This window comes from Gopherus evgoodei, unplaced genomic scaffold (assembly GCF_007399415.2).
Source record: "Gopherus evgoodei ecotype Sinaloan lineage unplaced genomic scaffold, rGopEvg1_v1.p scaffold_56_arrow_ctg1, whole genome shotgun sequence".
NCBI classification, from domain to species: domain Eukaryota; kingdom Metazoa; phylum Chordata; order Testudines; family Testudinidae; genus Gopherus; species Gopherus evgoodei.
The window spans coordinates 131,800-142,663 of record NW_022060077.1 but is presented as its reverse complement, the minus strand read 5'-3'; the positions used below and the strand labels follow the sequence as shown (position 1 = coordinate 142,663).

Genomic DNA, 10,864 nt, shown 5'->3' with positions numbered 1-10,864 from the left:
TCCAATGGCTTATACACTAGAGGCTAATAATCTACTATTGGTCCCAGTTAAGGGAGTTCCTCCAGTGGTGGAAGTCTATGCTATGGTTCTGAAGGTCCTGGGTTTGAACCCAGTTAATGACTCGTGTTTGGGGAGTATCATGTGGTGTCCCCCTCACTACTTGTCTGCTGCCTACTCTGGGGATAAGCTCTCGAGGTCAATGCCCCTTCCAACTGTCACATGTGATCACTGTCACTTCCACAATGACCCAGATAGTTTTCCTGTTCATTGCCTAGTCAGTCTATGCCATGTCCTTGGTGGCTGGTATGGAAATCTGGGCCCACACTTCACACTGGGCTCCAGGCCAGGGACCCTCAACCCAGCAGTTCTGGGCTTTTCTCTCCAAGTCTGGACTACTTCCTACTACTCCTGGTTCCCCTCCTTGTTCTGGGTGTACCAGCTCCAAACACTCCCCCCTCTTCCTGGGGAGGGGCTGCCTTTCCCAAAGACAGCCCCTGTCTGTTGCCAGCTTCCTGGCTTTATAGGCCCTGCCTATTCCTGCCCAGCTGAGCCTGCTTGAAATCAATTCCCTGCTCCCTGGCTCTTCCTCCAAGTGCACCCTGTGGAGTTAATGGGCCTGCCTGGCCACCTGAGCCCCTTCCAGTGCTATGTGGGATGTATACCTCCTCACAGAGTGTCACTTGATTGCTTTTTCTTTCAAACACAGCACGGGCAGGTGCTAGATAGTCGCCTGCTGGCAGACATTGCCGTACAGAAGGATTTGATCCTACTCACAACCCCAATGTGTAGTCTCTGCATTTAATTTCTGATAATCCCTCACCTCACTTTCACTGGTCTCTCACCGTGGAAGCTAAAGCCTCTTAGTGGCTTTTTCTCTGTTATTTTAGGATCCTGGAGTGTCTGGTTGTCCCTGCTCCCTCCTCTCTACATTCACTATCCCCTGCCACGCAGCCCCCAGTCTGGTGCCACCCGGTCAGTTGCCTTACGGTATCAGAACTTCATCCAGGTGTCTGGCCACGTACTGTAGCCTCCTCTCAATGAGCCTGAGGCTGTGAGCCAAGGGGAGCTTCTCCAGGGGCACAGGGCAGCTGTGGAACAGAGAGAGCAGATAGCTGAGAGCAGGCCCTGCCCTCAGGCCCTCTTTTACCCAGAGGTGCGGCACCGAAAGGCTCCCTGTCCCATTCTCCACTGAGGCAGCCTCCTCCCCTGCAATACCCGGGCCTTGGATGGTCTGCTTTGGGGTTAGCTGGATTGTTAGGTGAGCCCTGTCTAGTGCTGAGGAGGCGAGAGTGTATCCTGCTGGCAGTGTGTGTGTCATGTCCCACCCAGAGAAGCTAATCAACATATAGGATAACAGCCTACTATAGCTGCCAACTAATACAGCTACCTCTTTAGCTCTAAGGGGTGCTTTATACTGCAGAGCTGAAGGTCCAGCGTTCAAATGCTACTGGGAACCTATCCTGGGAGACTGGAGGAGGGGCCATTACCCAATTGCTGATGGATCCCTTTCACCCTAGTCACCATACCACAAAGGCCAGCCTTCCTCCTGACCTCTCCAACTCACCTCCCTAGGGTGCACAGGGCTGCTCCCAGAAAACATTTTCTCCCCCTCTTGGGAGGGGAGGATGGTCCAGTCCAGTCAACACCATCTACCCCCCCACACACACTGTCCCAGGTTAAATTAATCGTATGATGCTCGAGGAAGGGAATGACCCACTGTACGAGGTGTGGGGATGTATTAGAGATGGCAACTTCTGCTGGGTGGGAATGAACTACATGATTCTAAAGGAGAAGAGTTGCTTGCCTGGTACATAGGTCAGGGCAGGGGAGGGATTACTCGGGCTACTGCCCCTGGGTGGGGATGAATTGCATGATGCTATAGGATAAGACTGACCCATTGCAGATTTATGGAGAGGGGCATTGCTTACCATGTCTCTAGGGATGCACAAGCCTCCTCCAACTCTTCCTCACAGCACCCAAAAGCTGCCAGCAGTGAGACATAAAGGAGACATTAACCTGCTTGGGCACCCTCTACTTCCTAGCACTCTAGAGTCCCAGATTTCACAGGCAGCCTGTGAACGGAGCCCCAGCCAGTGCCTCTGCATGACTCTGGGCAACACTGTACCATCGCAGGAAGAGGGGAAGCAGGTGGGGGAATAGACCCTATTTCTCTGCTTTGCATGGGGCCTGAGTCTGCCACCGCAGCTGTGGGGTCAGGAACTGCTTACCTTTTGGTTTCTTCTTTTTCTTTCTATGCCTCCTCTTCCTCGGAGAAGCCTGCCACACACAGAGAAAGCAGCAGGGTGAGAAGGGAACTCCTCAATTAAACTGGGAGAACAATGAGCCAGAGGTAACTGCCATGTGGGGCCAGAGGGAAGTTTTTCCTTGTGGGAGAGTATTGCACTATAAGGCATCATGGGTAGGCATTGTGCTTTCCTATGATGCAGACAATATAGTGCACACATCACAACCCATAACAGAGGTCACTGGAAGAATCCAGGGGCTGGAGAAACAGGGATTGTTGGTACCAGGAGCCTGCAGAGTTTATAAGCACTGAAGGAGAGAGCCTGCAAAGTTCTAGCTCCTGCAGAGATGATAAAACTCTGCCGGTTTTAGGATTGCAGGCTATGTAACTAAGCCCAGATACCATGCACAGAATTCAGAGCTTGGGGGAGAAATCTGACCTCGGGACAACAGTGTTTCCTAGATACATATTTAAGGAATGCATGCTATTGGGTTTTATCTGCATGCATTTGGGATGGCCATGCTACTTCTGAGTGGTGAAACCATGAATGGGTTATGCAAATCCTCCCAAACAAGTGCTGATATAATTCCAATATCATCCTTAAACTCTTTTACAGCTCTTTTACACCAAAAAACAACAACAACAGTTTGGCATGAGTTCAGCCCACTTGCTTGGGAGCTGCAAAGTTTCTTGAAGGTAAACTGCACTGCTTGCAGCTTAACTCTCCAGGCATTCCTTTCACAGGCTAGAATTTTCTCGCCTGGGCTCAGCCCCTGCCCTCCTCCCCCACAGTCTAGTTCCTTTATTTCTTCAGGTGTTTTCAGCTGTCTTCCTTTTTTGGGCAGGGAGGTGGTGGAGAAGAACCTAGATTAATTCCCTTTGAATCCTTAAATAGGATTTGGCTATTACAGGAATCTTTTGTCTCCCAGTTTGACCCCTCACTCCCTCCTTTTGGAAAAATACCACCAGTCCAAAATGATGTCCATCTGAGGGAACTGGGATTGTTTAGTCTGCAGAAGAGACAAATGAGGGGGGATTTGATAGCCACTTTCAACTACCTGAAAGGGGGTTCCAAAGAGGATGGATCTAGACTGTTCTCAGTGGTAGCAGATGACAGAACAAGGAGCAATGGTCTCAAGTTGCAGTGGGGGAAGTTTAGGTTGGATATTAGGAAAAACATTTTCACTAGGAGGGTGGTGAAGCTCTGGAATGGGTTACCTAGGGATGTGGTGGAATCTCCTTCCTTAGAGGTTTTTAAGGGCAGGTTGACAAAGCCCTGGCTGGGATGATTTAGTTGGGAATTGGTCCTGCTTTGAGCAGGGGCTTGGACTAGATGACCTCCTGAGGTCCCTTCTAACCCTGAGATTCTATGGATTCCATGATTCTGTGAGGTGACATGATTACATGACCCTGCAGTGTCAAAGCAGCATCCCAGGAAACTTCTCAGGAAGGAGGAAGATTAGTATCTTCAAAGTCCTATTGTCCTCCCTAATAGTCCGTCCAGGCTGATTGCCTACTGTTCGGGGGCATTGCTCTGGTGCAAGCACTTTTGTAATTGATACAGAGCCCATATTCCTAATTTCAGATACAGAAATGATACATCCATACAAATAGGATAATCCCATTCGTTCATCATAACCTTTCCAATGATATGTCACATGACCCATCTTGCATAAAACATATCTTAGTTATGCCACATTCATAGAACAATATTTCTATAAAGAATATGGGGCGTAATGTCACAGGGGTGAAGAAGCATGTGGACAAGGGCGATCCAGTGGATATAGTGCACCTGAACTTTCAGAAAGCCTTTAACAAGATCCCTCATCAAAGGTTCTTAAGCAAAGTAAGTTGTCATGGGATAAAAAGGAAGGTCTTCACATGGACCAGTAACTGGTTTAAAGATAGGAAACAAAAGGTAGGAATAAATGGTGAGTTTATGAAGAGAGATAAATAGCAAGGTCCCGCAGGGATCTGTCCTGGGACCAGAGTTGTTCAACATATTCATAAATGATCTAGAAAAGGGGGGAAACAGAGTAGTGGCCAGATTTGCAGATGATACAAAACTAAAGATCGTTAAATCCAAAGCTGAATATGCCCTCCTTGTTCCCAGATGTATCACTCTGTGCTGGGCTGTGTGAAAATGCATTTTGTTTGAATGAGCCCCATTTGCCAAATAAACTGTCCAGAACTCTCTGTATGACTGCCCTGTCCTCATCGTTATTTACCATTCTGCCAAGCTTTGTGTCATCAGCACATTTTTAACAGCAGCAATTTTGTATTTACTTCCAAGTCATTGAAAAAATATTGACTAGCATCAGACCTAGTACTGAACCCTGCAGAGCCTCATTAGAAACACCCACATTCGATGAGCCCTTTGACAATTACTTTTTGAGATCTGTCAGTTCGCCATTAGCCTGTTCCCAATCCGTTTAACTTGTGCTCCATTGATATTTTGTGCAGTGCTAATTTTTAATCCAAATGTCCTGTGGTACTTGGATGCAGAAACAGGGGAATCTCAAGTTGGAAGAGAGTGGTTATTTTACCTCTGTATTTGGCACTGGTGCAACCATTGCTGGAATCCTGTATCCCGTTCTGGTGTCTAACATTCAGGAAGGATGTTGATAAATTGCAGAGGGTTCAGAGAAGAGCCATAAGAATGATGAAAGGATTAGAAAACATGCCTTGTAGTGATAGACTTGGGAGCTCAGTCAATGTCGCTTAAAGAGGTTAAGTGTGGTTTGAGGAAAAGTCTAAAAATCCCTACATGGGGAAGAAATAATTACAAATGGGCTCTTCAATTTAGCAGAGAAAGGTCTAACATGGTCCAATGGCTGGAAGTCGAAACTAGACAAATTCAGACAGGAAATAAGGTGTCCATTTTAACAGTGAGAGGAATTAACCATTGGAACAATTTACCAAGGTCATGGTGGATTGATTCTCCATCATGGCAATTTTTAAAATCAAGATTGGACATTTTAATAAAAGGTATGCACTAGGCATTATTGTGTGGAAGTTCTTTGGCCTGTGTTAGAAAGGAGGGTCAGACTAGAAGATCACAATGGGCTCATCTTGCCTTGGAATCTATGGAAAACAACACCTTACAAAACCCTAAGTTTGTCACATCTAGGTTTGACATGACCCATTTTCTATAAAACATTGTTAACCTGCTTTAAATATATTCCTCCCTTTTAATTCTTTACTGATTCATTCCCGTATCAGTCTGTCCATTATTTCAGTCTAACTGGCCTATAAGAAGCCAGGTCAACCTCCCGTACCTTTTTGAAGATTGACAAAACATTAGCACACTTCCAGCCTTCTGGAATTCCCTCAAGAATCGTAAATTGGTTACAAAATTAACATCAGTGGGCCAATAACCTCCTGATCCAGCTCTTTGAGAACTCTTGGGTGGAGATGATCCAAGCCTGCTGATTTAAAAGTACTTATATTTGGTTCCTTCATTCAGCTGGCATCAATCCAGCCTTTCCATCTTTCCAGGAGTCTCACTTACCTCAGATCTGGCGAGCCTTATCACAGCATAACAGACCAAAAAGAGCAGCATGAATTCCAGGATCTCTAGGCAGGAGGGAGAGTTGAGATAGAGGAGGAGTGAACTCATTTCCCGGGGCTCAAACACTAAGACATTCTCAACACAGACACTCTCAAACCAGCAACAAGTACCCAGGCTACACCTTAGGGCAGGTTGCTGCTCTGGCAACAGGTAGGTGCTGATGTGATGTCTAGGTCACAATGAGGCTGCTCTCCTGCAATCTCCCTCTAGTTTGTGAGGTGTCAATGCTGTACTTAGATGAGGAGATGGGATGAGGCAACCGCCCAAGTAGGCTGAGCAGCTGAGCTCAGAATAAGTCAGGAGAGAGGGCATCAGGTTTCCCAGGAAAATCCTGGGTCTTTTCCGAGCTCTGACTCTCAAGCCCTCAGGCAAGGAACATTTTTTCCGTACTTGTGCGAACTCCTAAAACCGCTGTGACTGAGGCAGAATCTCCTAGCCTAAAGTGAGAAGCAGCCCTGACGTGATTATCTAGTGCTACCAGTTCAGAAAAACTTTCATGGTATCACAGCCCAAGCACTCCAATACCATGAGCTGGGCCCCACCAAAATCATGAGATTGGCTTCATTCATCTGGGGAACTTGTCATATGCCTTCTCGTGTCTGAGCCGCTAAGTTGCACTCAATTCACATTCTCCAGCTTCTCTTTGCAACTACGAGGGCTTCAAATTGGCTAACAAATAAAATAAAAGAAAGAGCCGAGATTCTCAAATAAATCACTTGACTCCAGCAGTGGATGCTTTAAGAAAAGCACCCTATATCATAAGATAATAAAGAGCCCTACCTCTTATCTAACATGTTCAATTAGTAGACCTCAAGGCACTTTACAAAGGTGGTCTGTAGCATTAGCCCCCTTTTCCAGATGGGAAACTGAGGCACAGAGAAGAGCAGTGACTTGCCCAAGGTCACCCAGCATGACAGTAGCAGAGTCAGGACTAACACTTATGTCTTTTGAGTTCCATTTAGTGCTCTATCCACTAGGCCCCAGTGCATTTGAAGTAAGGGGTCAGAGTCAATACATTCCTATAGTGGTTCTTTTGGGCTCTTCCAGTACCAACGTTATTCAAGTTACACATTTTGACCTGTGGCCTGTGCGGGCACAGGGGCTTCCTTGTTAAAACGAGTTTCTCATAGCAGGTTGCATCTGAGTTCTTGTTAGGCCTGAACAGAAGTTCACTGGACCATGTCTCCAATGTCCCCATGGGAAAGTTTAAAAACCATTGAAGGCCTTGCAGTGCACTGACATACTGGGATTTTCAGAAAGCCTTTGAGAGGGTCCCTCAGCAGAGGTTCTTAAGCAAAGTAAGCTGTCAAGGGATAAGAGGAAGGGTCCTCTCATGGATCAGTAACTGGCTGAACCATAGGAAACAAAGCGTAGGAATACTGCATGGAGATGTGGTCTCTCCATCTCAAAAAAGATATCTTGGAATTGGAAAAAGGTTCAGAAAAGGGCAACAAAAATGATTAGGGGTGTGGAACAGCTTGCATAGGAGGAGAGATTAATAAGACTGGGACTTTTCATCTTGGAAAAGACAACTACAGGGGAAATGATAGAGGTCTATAAAATCATGATTTGTATGTAAAAAGTAAATAAGGAAGTGTTATTTACTCCTTCTCAGAACAAAAGAACTAGGGGTCACCACATGAAATGAATAGGCAGTAGGTCGAAAAGAAATAAAAGGAAGTATTTCTTCACACAATGCACAGTCAAGCCAGGGAACTTCTTGCCAGAGGATGTTGGGAAGGCCAAGACTATAAGAGGGTTCAAAAAAAGAACTAGATAATTTCATGGAAGATAAGTCCATCAATGGCTGTTAGTCAAGATGGGGAGGGATGACCCACCATGCTCTGAGTGTCCCTAGATTCTTTTTACCAGAAATTGGAAATGGATGACAGGGGATGGATAACTTGATGACTCCCTGTTCTGTTCCTTCCCTCTGAAACACCTGGCATTGGCCACTGTCGGAAGACCGGATACTGTGCTAGATGGACCTTTGGTCTGACCCAGTGTGGCCATTCTTATGTTACAGCTGTTCAGCCTCCTTGATACCTGTGATGTCATAATCCTGCTCAGTTCTCCAGTCCTCCTTGGAGTGTGGATGGAAAGACAGGGTAGATGTCACCTAGCGAGCTGGGCCTGTAAGAGCAACCCGTGTTCAGGCAGAGAGGGGTTCCTGGGAGAGCAGCGCTGTAAAGCGCCAGTGTAGCCATGGCCAGAAGCTTGGGACACCATTCCTGCCCATCCTGCTAATAGCCATTGGGGGACCTGTCCTCCATGAATCTATCTAGCTCCCTTATGAACCTCGTTATACTACTGGCCTTCACAACAGTCTCTGGCAAGGAGTTCCAGGGGTTGACGGTGCGTTGCATGAAAAAAATACTTTCTTGTGTTTGTTTTAAACCTGCTGCCTATTAGTTTCATTTGGTGGGCCCCTTGTTCTTATATTATGAGAAGGAGTAAATAACACTTCCTTATCTACTTTCTCGATACCACTCATGGTTTTATAGACCTCTGTCATATCCCCCCTTAGTTGCCTCTTTTCCAAGCTGAAAAGTCCCAGTCTTATTAATCTCTCCTCTTATGCAAGCGGTTCCACACCCCTAATCATTTTTGTTGCCCTTTTCTGAACCTTTTTCCAATTCCAAGATATCTTTTTTGCCATTGCCTGTCACAGGGGTTACAGCTGGTGTACACTAAGCCAAGCAGCTGGGTTTCCCTGATGGCCAAGTGGTCCCCATGGGAATGTGCAGACATGCTTCATATAGACAGTTGCCTCTCTGTCTGAACAGATACTGCCTGCTGCTCGTGTAACCTCTCCGATGATTCCTTGTCCTTTAAGGTGAAGATCCCTGGTGTCAGCGGCTTCCCGTCTAGCAGGAATTGGGTACGTTGGCAGGTTTCACTATCATTAAAATACAAAATGAAAGGTAAAGGCTGCAAATTGTTTCCATTTGCAGATGTTCTGCACAGCAGCCGAGGACTCAGCTGGGCTGTCGGAGTGACTCAGTGAGGGAGCTGGGGGGAAGGCAGTGCTAGGTAGCTTGGGAACTCCTCCCCTACATCTGCCCAAGCTCTACATTGGGCTGCTCAAGTTACACAGAAATCTGACATTCAAAGCGAGCTCAGAGTGTTAAAACCCTAATACCCCAAGTTCGGATTCTGAATGGGTCCGATTTCTAGAGGTGCAGTGTACTCTGAGTCCGATCCTTCCAGGGGCTGAGCCAGAGGAGACTCTACTGAATCTCAATGACTAGTTCCCAAATCACCTCAGCTTTAGTTGATGCAGGACATTTAATCAGCAAATACATTTTCAAGAGTTTTATTCTCCGGCTCAATTTTTAAGGCAGGAGAAATCAGAGCTGAATTGCTCTGTGGTAACAGGTCCAAAAGGGCATATTTCTGTTTCCTGATGGTTTGAAGGCTCCAGTTTTTCTCCTCTGTAGATACCCCTCAGAGTTACAGGGTGACCGGCATCTCTGTCCCGTCTCTGGTCTCCGAGTACCAGATGTCAGGCCTCGGACCCTGCCCTCTCATGGGGTGGAATCTCACAATTTCCCCACCCTTGACTGGGCCCTGAGCTACCACGTATTGTGGATCATCTGTTCTTACCCAGCAGATCTGGCTAGGTTTGGTACCCATGGTTGACGTGTGCATGAAAGTACAGATGTGTAAATCTTATGGTAGAATATTTCATTGCAATAGAAATATCCCAAACCAACCTTTTGTGAAATGAATGAATGCCAAAACACAACAGTGACTCTTTCATCAGTGAACAGTTGTGTGATACTGTCTCCTGGTAAAAGACCATTAGCTGTTTCTAACACTTACATTTAAAGTCATGAAGATAATTTCCTTTGTATTACCTGTGAAAGACTTTTGTAAAAGTCCTGAGAGAACAGAACTGCTGAGTAGAGCTGAGGTTCAGGAAGAGGGAGTATTATACTGTCTTTGATGCAATTTACACCCATCACCTTTACAAGAACATGGCTGAAGTAACTTGCACATTCAACCGGATATTAGTGCTAACCCAGTTTTTCCACTATTTACCCAGGAGCAGCGCCAGGGTTTTCGGCGCCCTTGGCGGGGGTCCTTCCGCGCTCCCGGTCGGCGGCAATTCTACGGCGGGCTGTGAGGGGTCCTTTCGCGCTCCCGGTCTTCGGGGACTTCAGCGGCGGGTCCCAGAGGGAGTGAAGGACCCGCCACAGAATTGCTGCCGAAAACCTGGAGCGCGGCAGGACCCACCACCGCTGAATTGCCGCCTTCAGCCAGTCAGGAAACAGAAATACAGGCAAGTCACATCTTAGGCGCATTTAACATGCGCGAATTCACCTTTGTGCAGTCGGTAAAAACGGAAACAAAAGAAAAATTACAATATAAAACCTGCATCTGTAGTGCGGGCAATTCCGCCCGCCATTCAACTCAATGAGTGTTTCACCATTCGTGGTTTTCGCTTTACGCTCTAACCATGGAACGGAACCCTCGCATAAAATGAGACTTGCTTGTGTGCCCTCAGAGCAACTCAGCTCTGAATTCCTGCATCTACAATCCAGTGAAAGAGTAAAATTGTTGAAAATGCATTTCCTGATTCAATTTCCAGCAGGAAATAGACCTGATGCAATTTGGGAAGTAGTCACTGATATTCCGTGGGGTCTTTTCTTCCTCAGCCCCTGGCAGGATGGGGCCCAGAGCACACAGCACCTCTACAAATGGGACTCCTTGAGAAATCATTGCTCAGGGCATCAGGCTTTTAGCACTGCAAGCTCGCTCTGAATGTCAGATTTCTGTGTAGATGAAATTACTCCCCCTGGAGCATGGGCAGATGTAGGGGAGGGGTTCCCAAGCGACCTACTGCGACCTGCCCTCCAGCCCCATCACTGAGTCACCCCAACAGCCCAGCTGAGCCCTCTGCCGCTGCACAGAACATCTGCAAATGGAAACAGCTTGCAGCCTTTACACATCACTTTGCATTTTAAAGAGAGTGAAACCTGCCAACGGACCCAATTCCTGCTAGAAGGGGAGCCGCTGACGCCAGAGGTCTTCACCCTAAAGGA

At 46.9% G+C, this 10,864-nt stretch overlaps 1 protein-coding gene across 1 annotated transcript in view; it reads left to right on the top strand.

Moving 5' to 3' along the window:
• The window catches only part of LOC115643269 (olfactory receptor 52N4-like), an 80,678-nt gene extending 70,733 nt beyond the window's left edge, over positions 1-9,945 (top strand). The window contains exons 2-3 of the mRNA XM_030547150.1: positions 8,653-8,697; positions 9,865-9,945. Coding sequence (XP_030403010.1) covers positions 8,653-8,697; positions 9,865-9,945 — 126 coding nt within the window. The remainder of the gene's footprint in view (positions 1-8,652; positions 8,698-9,864) is intronic.
• The last annotated feature ends 919 nt before the right edge of the window (positions 9,946-10,864 follow it).